Source organism: Camelus bactrianus, chromosome 3 (assembly GCF_048773025.1).
Source record: "Camelus bactrianus isolate YW-2024 breed Bactrian camel chromosome 3, ASM4877302v1, whole genome shotgun sequence".
In the NCBI taxonomy this organism is placed as follows: Eukaryota; Metazoa; Chordata; class Mammalia; order Artiodactyla; family Camelidae; genus Camelus; species Camelus bactrianus.
Genome location: NC_133541.1, coordinates 37,729,520 through 37,746,817, shown reverse-complemented (window position 1 = coordinate 37,746,817; position 17,298 = coordinate 37,729,520). Strand labels below are relative to the sequence as shown.

The window sequence follows — 17,298 nt, the reverse complement described above, 5'->3', positions numbered from 1 at the left end:
TATCCATATTTGCCTATGAATGATCAGTACATATTTTCAAGGACCTCTATCACTGCTAATTGTTTTGGAAGTATAGAAGCATAGTTCTTAGTTTGTTAACTTAGTTTTTGACATTTATTGTTTTAGTTACTAATATTTAAGATATACAAATCTGTGTCCTAAATTTCCTAATAATGAACCAAACTTATTAAACATGGAAAAATAAATTGAAAATATGACCCAAAACAGTCTTAATTTCTTAGAAAAGTTTCCTTTAATCAATTCGTTAAAAATAAACTTTCATGCCTATGGGTTTATCCAACATGGCAGTCACAGAAAAAGTGGATGGAAGAGCTAATGTAACCTTAACAGTCATACTGTTAACCTTGAACATCACCTAAAGCTTTTATGTATTTATGTTTCAGAGATACTGAATTGATATCATTTTGATGGAGGTACACATTGATCACTAAGGGGACAGTTCATTCAGTATGTATTTATTAAGCCTACTGTGTGTCAGGAACTGTCCTAGGCTCTGGAATACAACAAATAGATAAAGAGTCTCACCTCTCATGAAGCATATATTCCAATATTTGCTATTCAGTGTCTTACTTTACCCCTTAATAGAACTGATAAACCTGTCATTTGAAAATTAGTGAAGTACTAGCTTTTATTTTTGTGAACACACACCTTTGAATAATTATACTAAAATGTTTTATACTTGTCTTAAAAGAAACATTCACTTTACTATTGCTGTTATGATATCAGTTGATGAAACTAGTTTATTAATATCTAATGGGATTTCTTCAGTAGAGAGTCAGTTGATTGTTGAGTTCATGAATATCACAGCCACACTGATAACTTGGAGAGCACCATCAGCAAAGTCAGTTTACTTTGCATAGTGTTATGTTGATACTAGCACTTCTTGATTCTTCTGTTTATTTTGAACAATGGGTTAAATAGAGTATGAAACAGTCCTTCCTTGTTGTGTTTTTTTGGGGTTTTTTTTTAGGGTTTGTTAAGGTCACTTTTAGCACTAATATTCTATGAAGTGTTCCTTTTTTTTTTTTATTGAGTTATAGTCATTTTACAATGTTGTGTCAAATTCCAGTGTAGAGCACAATTTTTCAGTTATACATGAACATACATATATTCATTTTCACATTTTTTTTTTCCACTGTGAGTCCTTCCTTGTTAATATAAGAAATTACAGCTGACATTGATGGGATACTTACTGGGTACAGGCATTGTTCTAAATGTTTTACAGCAGCTCAATATGGTAGATACTGTTCTCTCCATTTTCTAGGTACAGAAACCAAGGCACAGGGAAGTTAGTGATTTACCTAAGGTTACATAAACATTCAGTGAGAGAGCTGAGATTCTTTATTCAGTCAGTTTACTTCCATAGCCTGTGTCCTTTACCACTGTAATAATTAGCACAAGAAAAATTCAAGTTAATTTACTTCTGTTCGGAGCATAGAATAAAAAAGTACATGTTAAAATGCTGACCAAGAAAGAAAGAGAAAGAAAATTATTTGGCTTTGTGGCATGCCAAATAATGGATAGAGAATAAAATTTAGAACAGAACTTACAGTGACTATCACTCTCTCTTTGACTAGTGATGAGTGTGATTGTTGCTCAGCATTTTTCATTAGCATTAAGCATTCTTTACAAAGAGCCGATTACTAGCAAAAGTACCATTATCAAACTAGAAACACAGTGAGAATGATTTGTATTCTTTCTGCTAACAGAAGAAATTGCCACTTGTAGATCAGTGTTTAGAAAAATATATTTTACTCACTTCCCAGTTGTCTGGACTCTTGATTTCTTGAGCTGCTATAAGCTATGATAAAAATCCAGGAGAATTACTCTGGATTGCTAGAATTCAAGATTCTTAAGCTTACTATAAGCAATAATTGGGTTTTGGCAGTACCATGGCAGTTATTTCAGTGATGTCCGCTTTTTATTCCAAACCCATAGGTTTTATTTATTATTAGGAGCAACCTCTTCTTTGGCCTTTGTATGAGCACAACAATTACCCTGAATGATATTTTTCATATTATTGTATAAATAAGATCAAATATCATCCAACCCAGTATTTTCTCTCTGGCAATGGAATCAAAGGATATTTGGTGGGATAACTATAGTTTCCAGTAGAGATTAAGGATATACCTCAAAATTTTCCAGCATCCTCCTACCATTAATTATTTATAGGTAGAAGATTCCAAATATATCTAAATATAACCCTCTATTTTTTTTCCAGAAAGGAGAAACTTAGTATTCATGGTAAAAACTGAGGTTGGTAGAGCAAGTGTCAGTCTCAGGGGTAGTCATTTTCTGCTCTTTGTGGTCTACTCTAATCTGATACTTTCCTATTGCAGTGATTTGTCCAAGTGCCAGGAATAGTGACCATCCTGACAATGACTCTATGATTTTCTACGCCAATGACACAGAAATCCACCAGTTTGAAAAATGGTGGAATAAATCCAAGACAGTGCCCTTTTACCTCATAGGGCTCCTCCTGCCACTGCTTAATTTCAAATCTCCTTCATTTTTTTCAAAATTTAATATCCTAGGTAAGCTGAAGCACTGTGTTATAGAACCTCTATGTAGTAGAATACGTGCTGGATTCTGTGGAAATATGATCTGACTAGGGAAATAATTACCTTCCAGGCCTGTTCATCTATGTTTAATTTATTCATTCATATATTACCTTGTTTTTTGGTTTTCTTTATGGAGTTTGGCACAGAGAAAAATGTAGATGACTATTTCAAGTCCAATCCCTTTCTTACGATGAATTGTTGGGATTCCCATTCTTCCCTTACTGAACAATTATTCCTCATTTCCTCTAAGAGTACAACTTAAAAAAAGTAGACTAAGATTCCAGGAAGAGAGATCCAAAGTGGATATTTCCAATTCTAAGGGTTGGAAATATTTGAACTTAATAAGAAAGGTTATGGAATATTTTCCCCTACAGTTTGTATTTAAGAGTATAGCACAGAATTATCACTTGACTTTCGATCTGAGATATCATTCTCTAGTGCAGATTCTTTAGGCTTATTATGCTTTTGCTCTCTTCCTCAGTGCTTTTTCTTTCTTGGAACACCGTTGCCTCCTTAAAGGAACAGACTTCTTTTTGTGAGACCAATTTTTCAGAAATTTCTGAAATCACAGAATAAATTTCAGAAATTGCTGAATCACTAAAGGAATGTTTTATCTTCTTTTATAACACTGAACCTTAAGATGACAAAAGGAACCCCCAGCGAAAGCTCATATCTGGTTAACTAAAGACAAGGATATCATTCATAAAGAATTGATAACCCCAAATAGACCTTAGGATTTCCCCTCCTCCCTATAGATCTGATCTGGTAGGCAGCCTAGAGTACAAAATAAGTGGGTTACTCATCACATCAAGGAGACGACTTTTGGGTTTTCAGAAGACCAAAGGAAGAGGTAAGTGTATTTCTCTGCACCTATGTCTCACAACAGAATTCACTATAAGACAACCACAGACACGCACAGAAAATGAAGAATTGTGATTATATAAGCTTTGGCCTCTTGTTTTCATCCTTTCTGAATCAGCTAACCTCCAAACCCACAGTAGAGCTTATAAAGCTCATTTGTGGTTTCCTGATTTGCTTGCCAACTTTCCTATGGAACAGATTTTTAAAAGTTAGCGTGTAAACTTACAGAAGAATTTGCTCAATTGGGCAGAACAATCACTAGACTTCTAACCAGCTTGATTATCCTCTGCCTCCTTGAGGATATTCTGCTTTCCCCTTTTTTCTTGATACTTTCCCTTTTAAAACTACTTACAGCTTCTTTAGAGAAATTAGCATCTAATTCCTCTAGAAACCTTCCTGGATTCCTTGACTCTACTCCATAATGACTGGACTTAATTCCTTAAATCCTCTAACTTCCAGACTACTAAAAAACTCTGAAATTCTGAGTGCACACTTTATCCTGTGTGTAAATACCTGTGAATGGCATCTGTAATCTTTCCATCTAGCAAATAGTACTACCCAATCAAAACCTCATCTGGGTACTAGATTAGATTGCTCATGGATTATTTGGCTTATTATTGCTTTTCTCAAGTAAGTTTATGATCCACATTCACTACTTTTCTTTCTGTCCTTTTACACTAAGTGTTGTGACAGACTTTTCCAACTTACTGACCATTTCTAATACTTCCAATACAAAGAATAAGAGACAGTTTCATGTTGGGTTTTTTCTCTCGTATATAACCTTACAATTTTTAATGGACTGTCTACATGTATCCACCACGAAACTTAGCTCATCAATCAGGCAGTTTTGCATTCAGCAATACATGAGCTACTTTCATCTAGTTCTTCTTAGGCCTACTACATAATGTTTTGCTTTGATTTCTGGTAACTCGCAAAGCTTGTTTCTGTTTTTTAGATTTCACTTGGGTTTTAGTGGGCATAGCCAATTAAGGTAATAATTTATCAAACTTCTCTGAGAATGGAGAAACAAAGCTTGATTGTAAAATAGTCTGTAAAGCATACAAAGATGATAAATGGTTTCTGAATTTTTCCTCACAGGCACAGTGTCCGTTCTCTATTTGATTTTTCTTGTTACCTTGAAGGCTATTCGCTTGGGATTTCATTTGGAGTTTCATTGGTTTATGCCAACAGAATTTTTTGTCGCAGGTGAGCTATTTTGGCCAAATAAAGAATTAATAAATTACAATAATGCAATCTTAACTTAACTCTTGTTACTATAAAACAAGTAATGGTACTTTTTGTGGTAAGCATTTTTATTAATGCTGTTAAGCTAAAAACAGGAGTACAGTTGAAAATACACTGATTTTTTTGCAGTTAGGGATTACCAGGGCCCTTTGTCATTTCTACTTGAGAGTTGAAGTTCATTGAAGTTACAATGCAGCTGAAAAATCAAGAACTCATTCTCTAGACTTCTGAGAAAACATACCTCTAGAATTTCATAGACTTAGAACATAGTGATAAATATATGTGGAGAATATAGCTAATTAACATCATCATTCACCTTGTGGGTTTTTTTTTTTAATATTGCTGGTTTTCAGGCTAATTAAGATAGTGATTATTAAGTGTTCCCTTCCTCCTTTTTTTTTTGTTATAACTTGGCAATATATTAAGTTTCACCTAGTTTTAGGGGATTTTGGACATGATAGAAGCACCATGGAGTAATGAATGGATAATGCTAAATGAGGAGACAAACTGGAAAATGAAATGACTATTGTGCTTGTGTCTTAAAAACTAATAAGGGGAAAGTAATACAAAATTCTGTTGTTGGTTTAGAACAACTGCTTTCTTTCCATTTTTCAACTGTTGATTCTGGCAGTCTAGCATCTCAAGTCTCTATTCAGTATCTGATGATACTCTCTAAAGTCTGTAATTATAGTTGTCTACACTCCTTTTGTTTTTTTTCATTACAACATTCCTGAGTTTTCCAGGTGTGTTAAGTCGGTGATCATTGGAAGTTGTTGTTTATATTACCATGATTACTTATTTTCAGATCATCTGGATGCATCAGCTTTGATTTTTTTTTATTTCTATTAGAAGCCCACAAAGACTAAAAAGTCAGTGTAATTCAGGATAAAGGAAGTACTGGGGCTTGAAAGGCATACTTCTTTCCCAGATTGTATTTAAAATTAGACACTGATGAAAATGGCAACTTTAAACTAGTTCTTCCACTGATTAATAAAAATAGTCTAGAATATTATTTTCTAAAAGTAGATCTATACTGATTTATAATGAGTCTTAGTGATAAAAGTTTATGATAATCATAGGACATTAAGAGATAAATATGAGGGAAAGGGAGAGTATAAATAGTTATTTAGGAGATGGAAAAGAGAACATATTTAAATAGATACCAAGCCATTTATTTCACTTTACTTCATTTCTAAATGACATGAGGGGAGAATCATGAGGACTAAAAGAGGTTTGTATAAATATTTATGGTCCTGAAATTAATTACTTTATTGTGATTGAAGACTTTCTCAAGAATGAAAATGTGTCATAAATCTTTTTCAGTAAAGGCTAATTAAAAATCAGTGAATTTTGGAGGGTGTGAATCCTTATAATCCTGATGAAAAATTCTCATAAACTTGCAGTTCTAATTGTATCTTTATGCATTCTTGTTTCTAAAAATTTATTTTTCAGTTCGGTAGATCCCATCACCATTCCTCCCAGGTAATTGGAAAAATAATGAGAAAAATATCTACTCATGTATTTCACTTTATCTTTTCCTGCCTACTCAAGGACTTTACTTTTGCAATTATCCTTTCTTTATCCTTAATCATGTATGATCAAATTTTTCCTACTGAATTATTTCTACCAGTATACAAACCTATCTCCTAATCTAAAAACAAAAAACTCGTATGACCCTTGTGTTCCCCTCTAGCTTTTGCTTCCTTTTAAAGAAAAACTGTCCAAAAGAGTTGTCTGTGTTCGCTGTCTCCACTTCCTCCATTTTGTCTTGAACTCACTTCTGTTAGGCTTTTGCCCTGATCACTCCACTGGTGGCCAATTACTCCATCTTGCTAAATTCAATGACCAAATCTCATGCCTCTTCTTACTCAACCTATCAGCAACATGGAGCACATTTGGTCACTCCTTCCATCTTAAAACAGTTTTTACTTAACTTCTAAAACCCCATTCTCTCTTGTTTCTTCTATGTAACTGTTCCTTCTCTTACTTCTGACCAGTAAATGATAGAGTCATCTGGGGTTTACTCAGACAACTCTCTACCTTTATTCCCTAAATAATGTCACTTATATATTGTCTATATGGTGACTAGTCCCAATTTTTTATCTCTAGCCCAGATCTTGCCACTGAAATTCATACTCATATATCTCATTGCTCCTTCTACACCTCCACTTGGATGTCCACTGGGTATCTCAAACTTAAATTTACAAAAATCAAATACTTGTTTTCTTCCACATTCACCTCCATCCCATCAACCAGCTTAACCTATTCTTCTCCCAGGCTTCTCTATCTCAGAAAATGATAGTTCCAATTTACCACTTGCTCAGGCCAAACACTTTGGAGTCATACTTGATTGTTCTTTTTTTTTTTTTTTTTTTCCACCTCGTGTATCTGCAAAGCATGGTGGCTGTACTTTCAAAATGAATTGACAGACTACTTCTTACCATTTCCACCAAAAAGCACTATGTCGAGCTCCTAATCTCACCTGGATTATTGTGGTAGCTCCATAACTAATCTCACTGTGTCCACTTTGTCTCCCCATCCATGGTCTGTTCTACACCTAACAGATGGAGTGATGTTTTTAAAACATAACCTTTAAAAGCCTCTAATGGTCCCATCTCATTTGGAATTAAGGCAAGTCTTTATCATAGATTACAGGCCCTGTATGATCTGATTCCTGGCTTCCTCTCTGATTTCATCCCCTATTACTTTCCCATTTATTCAGTCTACTCCAGCCACATTGTCTTCCTTGCTGTTCCAGAAAAAAGCCAAGCACACTCATATCTCAGAATCTTTGCACTTAGTATTTCCTGTGGAGGAAATGTCATTGTCTTTTTCTCAGTTATCTACGTGGTTGGTATTGTTAGAGAGGTCTTCCCTGACTTCCTTCCTTCCTCACCCCTTCTTCTTGTGCCTTATTTTCTTTAGAGCTCTCATCACTACCATATCTCATGTGCAAGTATCCCTCTAAACCTGTTAAATTCCTGCTTCTGACAATGAATTCAAACATTGAGGCATATCTATTATAATCCACTTGGTTCCTGAATTTCAGACATAAAGTAGCACAAGTTAAGACGACAAAGGATTTATCTAAAAATGTTTCTGAATCTATTTGGTTCTTGAATTCAGATAGTGAAAGTTTAGATGGTAAGGAATACCTGTATCTTTTTGTTTGTTTGTTTTAACCTATGTGTCTGTCTCCCTTAACTAGAATGTTAGCATTCTGAGAAAATAAATCTTTGTTTTTGTTTTTTTATACTTTTCTATTACTATTGTATCCCCAAGACCTATAAAACTTCTGGCATATAGTGAGTGCTCAATAAATAATTATTAAATGAATAAATGCTTATATCTCCTCCCTCCTAAATCCCATTAAACCAAGAATATAGAAAGAAATGTAAAAAAACACAAAGAATCTATAGAAGAGACAATGGCAAAGAGACAGCAGCAGATTTTTAGAAGCTAGAAAACTGATACATGGTTGGTAACTGACAGCAAAGCAGAGAAAGCTGAAATATAAGTTTCTGTAGAGAGGAGGTCAGTTTGAACTACACAATCCTTGAAAGCCTCAGCATTTGGAGACATTTGGGTAACTCGGAAAGTAAGGGTAAGGAGAAAGGCTTAAAATGGGAGAATTCCTTGAAAGTTTACATCAGAAATAATTAGATATAAGCCATCCCTTTTCCTCTTCAACCTACTGAGAAATAGAAGAAACTAAATCAGACAGGCTCTGGACTTGGGTTTGCCAAGCACAACAAAAGGGTAGGAATAAGCTCTAGTCTGAAAATGGGTTAAGTGGAAGCATATATGTGGAATGATGAGACCATACGCCCACCCTATGCCCCTCCAATTCTCTTTTCTTTACTGCTTGGCTCCTGGAGTGCTGACAGCATAGGGTAATAGAGGATTCTCCTCAGGAGAAACTGATAAGCCCAAGAGGAAAGACCCAAAGTCTCGGATATTTGGATTCTACCAAAGAAATGGCAGGTACCTTGCTTGTATCCAACCATTTTGATGTCTACTAAATATGCATTTTTTTTAGTACTTCACTTTTAAATATAAACAAACAGACAAAGATCACTTGTGGATATTTGTGGAAAGCCTCTTATATAAAAATAAAACAAGAGAGATTAAAAAGGAACTTAAAGGGAAAAGAATAAGAGGGAACAAAAGCAAAATTCTAGACATTACATCCTCAGAGTGACAAAAGGTAGTGATATATCCATGAAATGATATTTGGATGCAAAGGAAGAAAGGAAAGAAGGGGAGAGTTTTGTCTAGGATGTAATGTAATCGAAATTAGGAATTCAAAGAAAATTTGGAAGATAAAGCTAACTTCCCAAAAAGTAGAGTTGAAATTATGGATGGATGGATGGAAAGATGGACGGATGGATGGATGGTTGGAAAGAAGAAAGAGAAGGAGGGAGGGAGGAAGAGAAGATGGGAAGGAGGTAGGAAAAATAGGAAAGATAAGAAAATTAAAGAATTAATAGAGGTGGTCCAATATTCAGCTGAAAATAGTTCCATAAAGAAGAAAATGAAGGTGAGGAAATTATCAAATTTCCCCAGAACTGAAGAACATATATTTCTAGATATAAGGACCCAAAGTGCCCAGCCATGAATGAGTCCCACACCAAAATATATCATCATAAAATGTCAGAACACCAGGGTAAAAGAAAAGAGCTTTCTGGGGGAAGGACAAATCTGTACAAAAAGTCTGGCATCAGAATAGTATCAGACTTTTTAACAACTCTGAAAACTAGAAGACAATAGAAGTGTCATCGAAGGTCTCAGAATAAGTTACTTTAACCTAAAACTCTTAATCCCACCATACTCTCATTCAAGTGTTAGAGTACAATAAAGAAACTTTCGGAAAGTTAAGTCTCACAAAATTTTACCTTCCATGCACTCTTTCTCAGGAAAAAACTACAAAATGCCTCCACCAAAAAGAAGCAGTAAATCAAGAAATTCCCAGAATAATGGTGAAGGGAAATCCTAGGATACAGCTGTATAGCAGGCCTAGCAAGCAACCAGCCCAGACAACAGCAGGTAGACAGATGGCCCCAGGAGGCATTTCCTCCAAGAAAAAAATTAAATGGAAAAGATTATTTGATATGTTGTATGGATGAAATTTTTTCCATTCTTTTGGAGAGTTTGGGAAGAATTAGTGTTAACTGGAAAATTAGGCAACCAAAAAGGAAAAAGTCAATTATTACCCCCAATAAAGCAGGTCAACAAAAGTATATTTATATAAGAAAGAAAGATGTAATAATATATTCTGTGGCTTAATGATGAATAATACATAATAATCATAAAAAATAAAACATTGAATATTGATTCTGAAAAATCAAAATTATGGTTGTATTGGGATAGGAGATGGGAAACTTAGGGGTGGTAGTGATATAAAAGTTTCTGCAACCAGAAAAAAATAATTTTCTAACCACATACACTTTAAATAGTTTTGGGGGGAGAGTATATCTTAGTCCTGGGTTCAATCCCCAGTACCTCCACTAAAAAATAAATAAACTTAATTACCTACCCTCACTCAAAAAAAAGCTTAAATAGTTTTGTTATTTGCTTTTCATTAAGAGTAAACTACATTTTACCCCTCACTCAGTACTTTATAATGCCTCCAAATATAATGGAATTTCTCTTGTTTTACTTTTTATGTGTATGCCCCACATTTTTTTTTGTTTTTGCTTTTGAACTTTTTATTGAAGTAAAATGTGCGTATACAAAAATGCACAACTCATAAGTGTATAGCTTGATTAATTTTCACAAACTGAACACACTAGACACCCAGCACCCAGATCAAAAACAGAAATTATTAGCACTCCAGCAATCCCTCTCATTCTCACTACCAGTCGCTATGCTGTCTCCCTGCAGAGATAACCACTGTTCTAACTTCAAATGCCAGAAGTTAATTTTGTCTGTTTTTTGACTGAATATAAATGGAATATACAGTATGTATTCTTTTGTGTCTGGTTTCTTCAATCACCATTATATTGTGATACTGAGCTGTATTTTTGTGTGTATTCATAGTTTATTCATTCTCATTGGCATTTCATTGTATAACTATACCACAGTTTGTCTTTTACTGTTAAGGGACATTGAAATAGTCTCCAGTTTTTGACTGTTATGTTTAGTGTAGCACTCTTCATTCTCATATGTATCTTTTGGTGAACATATGGCTGCTTTCTCTTGAGTATAAACCTAGGAGTGGAATTGGAATTGCTAGGTCAAAGGGTATGCATGTATTCTGCTTTAGTAGATATTGCCAAACAGCTTTCCAGAATGGTTGTACCAATTTTCTTTCCCACCAGCAGTGTTTGAAAGTTCTAATTGCTCCATGTCTTCACCAACACTTCCGTTTTCCATCTGTTTCACCTAGCTTTCCTGGTGGGTATGTAGTGGTATGTGGTTTTAACTTGCATTTCCAAGATGGCTAATAAAGTTAGCACCTTTTTATATGTGAATTTGCAATTTGAATTTCCTCTTTTGTCAAGTGCCTCTTCAAGTCTTTTGCCCACTTTTATGTCTGTTTTATTCTTACTGATTTATAGGAGTTGTTTATACATTCTATACGTGTCCTTTGTCAGATTAATGTATTCAATTATTTTCTCCCTCTCTTCTTCCTTCCTTCCTTAATAATAAAATAAGCAGTCTGAGAATGATTGAATGTTTGGGGTTTCTTTAAAACCACTTTTTGAAGGAATCCATCTTCTTTAATTTACTACACATTGATCATGATGTAAATGGGTTCTTTAAAAGGCATATTTTCCACACAAAAACTTGTACGTGAATGTTCATAGCAGCAATATTCATAATAGCCAAAAAGTGGAAACAGTACAAATACCCATCACTGATGAATAGATATATGTGGTATATCCATACAATGGAAAATTATTTGGCAATAGAAAGGAGTAAAGTATTGTGATGGTTGCACAACTCTGTGAATATACTAAAAATTCTTTAATTGTGCACTTTAAATGGGTGAAATATATGTGAATTATATCCTAATAAAGCTGTTAAAAATAATCTTAGGTTTTCAAGAAACTCACTCAAAAAGACAGTTTTTGTTGGTTAATGGGAAAAAGCTGGGTGATTAATTTGACAAGTTAGAAACAACAGTGGTTTCAACTGCCTTAATTAGAAAATAATCAACTAACAAGTTGCTTCAGGAGGCATTGGAGAGGTAATAGATGTTGATTGCTCTAAAAGACAGGGGAGATCAGCTAAATTGAAGAGAGCTTATTGAAAACTAATAAATCTTAGCAAAAAGCAAGATCATTTAAACAGTTTAAAATAGAATGTTGACCACTTCTGGGTCTGAGAGTCCTTTATTCTGAAAATAAATGAATGCCTTTGATTATGTGTCATACATTGTCCAAAAAGACATGGCCAGCTGCCTCTTGGGAGCTTACAGTTGAGCAGTCAGACCACATTGTGAATTAATGATTGTAGTACAAAGATGCAAGAGACATAGTATAGTAATATAGAGAAATTACATGTAAATTAGGAATCAAGAGAAGGATTCTAAATAGGGAATGGTTTAAGGCCAAAAGGAGTTATTTAAATGAAGAATTGGAGGAAGGGGCTTATACCAGGTCAAGGAGTCAACATGTTTAAGTAACAATTAAGGTCTGCGAATGCATGAACCCATTTAGGAAATTACAGTTTGGATGGCCGAAGTGAAAGAGTACTTGTTGGGGAAGTAATAAGAGATAAGGATAAAGCGGCAAAGGCCAGATCATGAAGAGCATTCTATTCCAAGCTAAAAATAACTCTAGTTGGCTATGAGACTCTCCTTCCCTTTATTTGGGGTTGGATGAACTAAGAGATAGGCTTCTATGTCTTTAGGTCAGTAGGGTAATGGAAGAATAGTCCTATAATTCCCTGCCTAAAAATAGAATTCATAATGTAGCTGCTATAGTCCAGAATAAACAAGCCCCAAAAAGTTAAGCTGAGGTCAGAGGTGCTATAGCATCATTATTCGCTCTCTGAATCAACAGGATATGTAGAAAAGCAATGTTGGTGAAAACACTGACATAACCATGGGATAAAGCCAAAATATTGCTGAGATGATCATTCAGCTGGGAGATGACTGATCCTGTGCTCAGATACCATCTCACTGCCTGCTATCTTAAACCACTTCCAATACCAACTCTGTCAGTTCAAGTTCTCCAGTAAGCAGACATCAAAATGGAGTTAGATGTGCAAGAGATTAATTGATGGAGCACTTATAAAAAGGAGAGTGCGAGCAGGAGTCAGTTGCTACATCAGACCACATTGTAGCTCAGATCTGGAAGGAGAGAAGGAGGGAAGGACAATTGGGTAGGAACAGATTCAGAATGTTGTAGCCAACCCAATGTGAGCTCTGTCAAAGACTGCCTGCAGAGGAGGCCAGGTTTGGGCAAAAGTGATCAGGCCCTAATACCCTGCTTTGCGCGGTCATTGGCTAGCGGCTGCCTAGCAAGAGTGTGACTTCTGCTTGATTAAATCTGCAGATCCCAAAGAGGCTGCAGCTGAAGGTTATTCTCATGGCTGAATACTATTTCATTGTATATATTTTACCACATCTTAATTGATTCATTTGTTGATGGACTTAGGTTTTTTCTAAATCTTGGCTATTAACAAATAATGCTGCATTGAACATAGTGCAGATATCTCTTCAAAATAACTGTTTTCATTTCCTTTGGATATATACCCAGAAGTAGGGTTGCTGGATCATATGGTAGTTTTATTTAAAGATTTTTGAGCAACCATCATACCATTCTCCATAGTGGCTGCACCAATTTACATTCCTACCAACAATGCACGAGTTCCTTTTTCTCCATATCCTGACAAATACTTGTTATATCTTGTCTTTTTGATGATTGCCATTCTAACAGGTGTGAGGCAATATATCATTGTGTTTTTGATTTGCCTTCCCCTGATGATTAATGATGTTGAGCACTTTTACATGTACCTTTTGGCTGCTTGTATGTCTTCTCCGGAAAATAATCTGTACACATACCTCATTTTATTGTGCTTTGATTTGCACTTCCCAGGTATTGTTTTTTCTTTACAGATTGAAGGTTTGTGGCAACCCTGCATTAAAAAAGTCTCTAGGCATCATTTTTCCAACAGCGTTTGTTCACTTCATGTCTCTGTGTCACATTTTGGTAATTCTCACAATTTTCAAACCTTATTGTTACTATATTTGTTATGTTTTTATGTGTGTCTTTAAAGCTGAAGCAGGTCTCTTGTAGGTAGCATCTAGTTGGGTCTTGTTTATTTTATCCATTTAGCCACTCTTTGTCTTTTGATTGGAGAATTTAGTCCATTTACACTTAAAGTAATTACTGATATGTCTGAACTTACTATTGCCTTTTAGTTGATTTCTGGTTGTTTTGTAATCCCTTTGTTGCTTTCTTCCTTTCTTGCTCGCTTCCTTTGTGATTTGATGACTTTGAATCTTACTTGAGAGTTTTTTATTTGTTTCTCTACAAATACTATCTCCAAATAATAAATCATGTGTAAATAATAATTTTATCATCTTCCAAGAAATGGGGCTTCTATTATAATTATTTAAGTATGATGCTAACTGTTGATCTGAAGTGATCATTCTTTTTCTTGTGAAGAAAGTATCCTTCTATTCCCACTTTATTGAGTTTTTTAACAAAAGGGGAAGTTGCCCCCATATTTTATCTTATTGCTGAGATGTAAAAAATTTAAGATTATAGACAGAAAAAGGGAGAATTTTCCTAAGAAAAATACACTTGAATTGCTTCCACAGGTAAAAACTCAGATGAAAGCTAATAGACAATAAACTTGATAGAAAACAAAAGTATATAATTTTTTTACTATCTTACTTCTTGATTGATTTCTTCTAGAGCTAATGCTTGATTCTTAATCTTTCTCACTTCCTTCCCTAAACTATTATAGCAAAAAGTCGATGGACTTTCTTTTCTCATTTCTACTTTTTACACTAAGGAATCCCTTGAGATGGGTTGTTCTCCACTTTGCCACCTATGTTGCCTAGATCCATCACTGTTTTGAGTAAATCATGGTCTTATTCTGCATAAAAGCAATTTTTTCATTTTTATATTAGCAGACCTCAAAAACAGAAATTGGCAGTGCTTTTTAAATGTTATTTTTTAATTCTTATTTCAAAGTAATTTTGTGTTATTGTAGAAAATTTAGAGAATATAGGTAAGTCGACTGTTAGTTTAAAATAAGTCCCATTAGCCAGAGATAACCACTGTTTACACTTTGCGGCTATCTCTACAGTTTTTTTTTTTTTTTTATGCACACACACACACTTCTTAAAATAAAAGTAAAATCATACTATACATGCTATTGGAATCATGAACATTTGCCATAGCATAAAGTATTTCTCTAGTACATAATTCTTACATACTGTATACCACTGAGCAACTGTATCATAGTTTAACCATTCCCCTCTATGTAGACAGTTATTTTCAGTATTTTTAAGTGGTGCTTTTTAGATTAGCCACTGAAGAATGTTAAATGACCAATTCTCCCTTCCCTGATTACTTTTCTAAAGGTATTTTTGTGGCAAATTCAGGCAATAGAAGAAGAACTTTATTGAGTCAGACAGACCCTAATTTTTTAAAATGAAGTATAGTTGATTTATAGTGTTAATTTCAGGTGTACAATGTAGTGCTTCAATATTTTTACAGATTGTACTCCATTTAAAGTTACTACAAAATAACAGCTATATTTCCCTGTGCTGTATAATATATCCTCAGTGCTTATCTATTTTATACATAGTAGTTTGTATCTCTTAATCCCATACTCCTATCTTGCCCCTCCCTCTTTCCCACTTCCACTGGTAACTACTAGTTTATTCTTTGTGTCTGTGAGTCAGTTTCTGTTTTGTTGTTTTCATTTGTTATCTTTAAGATTCTACATATAAGGGATAACATACACTATTTGTCTTTCTGTTTGACTTATTTCACTAAGCATAGTACTCTCTAGGTCCATCCACATTACTGCAAATGACAGAATTTCATTATTTTCAATGACCAAGTAATATTCCATTATATATATATGTGTGTGTGTGTGTGTGTGTGTGTCTCTGTGTGTGTGTCTGTGTATATATACCACAACGTCTTTATCCATTCATCTAGTTGATGGACACTTAGGTTGCTTCATATCTTGGCTATTATAAGTAATGCTGCTGTGAACATTGGGATGCATTGCTTTTTTTGACTTAATGTTTTCATTTTCTTCAGATACGTGCCCAGCAGTAGAATCATATGGTAATTCTATTTTTAGTCTCCCATAATGGCTGCACCAATTTACATCCTCCCCAACAGTGTACTCTGGTTCCCTTTTCTCAACATTCTCACCAACATTAGTTATTTGTTTATTTTTAATGGTAGCTATTTTGTGTGAGATGTGAGGTGGTATCTCACTGTGGTTTTGATTTGCATTTCTCTGATGATTAGTGATGTGGATCATTTTTTCATGTGCCTCTTGGCCATCTGTATATCTAATTTGGAAAAAATGTATATTCAGGTCTGCCCATTTCTTAATCATATGGACCATGAACTTTTATCTTGCTCTGCAACATACTAGTTGTATGACCTCAAACAGGAATAACTGATATAAAGTACTCTTGCAGAGTAGTCATTTCTTGATTCCTTTTCTTTCCCTTTTCAAGTATTTACTCAAGTATAGTGCTAGCCTTGAGGAACTTTGTGAAGACATTTTAATATTCTTATTCCCTAGACAAAACAGAGACAACTGATTTTAGTAAACAACTTTTGACTACTAATATTCATTTTCTAGTTGTCACTTTTAATGTGTTTCTTTCTTCCCCCTCTCTTTTTCTCCTAGAGATAAGATTTCAGTTTCCACAGCTGACTGGAGTGCTTACCCTTGCTTTCTTTATTCATAATTGCATTATCACACTCTTAAAGAACAACAAGAACCAAGAAAACAATGTGAGTAATTACCTGAAGAATAGACTTTTGTTACTAGATCTTAATATTTAAATTTAAACCATTAAAACAGTGATCAGCAAACTTATTCTGTAAAGGTTTAGGTGGTAAATATTGTAGACCTTGCAGGCCATGCAGTTACAACCACCCAGCTCTCCTGTTGTGTACATAAAAGTGACCACAGACAGTATGTAAACAAGTGGATGATGGCTATTTTACAGGAATACCTTATTTACAAAAACAGACAGTGAGCCAGATTTCACCCATGGGCCAGAGTTTGCCAACCCCTGCTGTAGAGCAATTACAAAAGAAAAAAAAAAGACGTATAGCTAATAGCCAATAGTGATAATAAAATCTTTAAAAATACCAAAGTGATCTAAAAGAAGACAGGAAAAAGGAAAGAAAGAATAGATGGGACAAACAGAGAATAAATAGGAAGATAATAGATTTAAACCCAATCATATTGATAATTACATTATAAATGGTCTAAGTACTACAATTAAAAGATAGGGATTGTCAGGGAGAGGGTATAGCTCAGTGGTAGAGCATGTGCTTTGCACACGTGAGGTCCTAGTTTCAATCCCTAGAACCGCCATTAAAAAATAAATAAGTAAACCTAATTACCAACCTCCCCCCAAAAAAAACAAAAAATAAAATAGTTG

At 34.5% G+C, this 17,298-nt stretch overlaps 1 protein-coding gene across 5 annotated transcripts in view; it reads left to right on the top strand.

Moving 5' to 3' along the window:
* SLC38A9 (solute carrier family 38 member 9) overlaps nt 1–17,298 on the top strand; it is an 81,759-nt gene that overhangs the window by 47,984 nt on the left and 16,477 nt on the right. For 4 of the 5 annotated variants that reach the window (XR_012504287.1, XM_010966281.3, XM_074358454.1 and 1 more), the window contains 3 exons: nt 2,361–2,555; nt 4,542–4,649; nt 16,533–16,639. Coding sequence is in view for 4 of the 5 variants with exons in the window: in XM_010966281.3 (XP_010964583.3) it covers nt 2,361–2,555; nt 4,542–4,649; nt 16,533–16,639 (410 nt within the window). In the remaining variant the exon portion in view is untranslated. The remainder of the gene's footprint in view (nt 1–2,360; nt 2,556–4,541; nt 4,650–16,532; nt 16,640–17,298) is intronic. The other variant, XM_074358462.1, reaches the window with a different exon arrangement.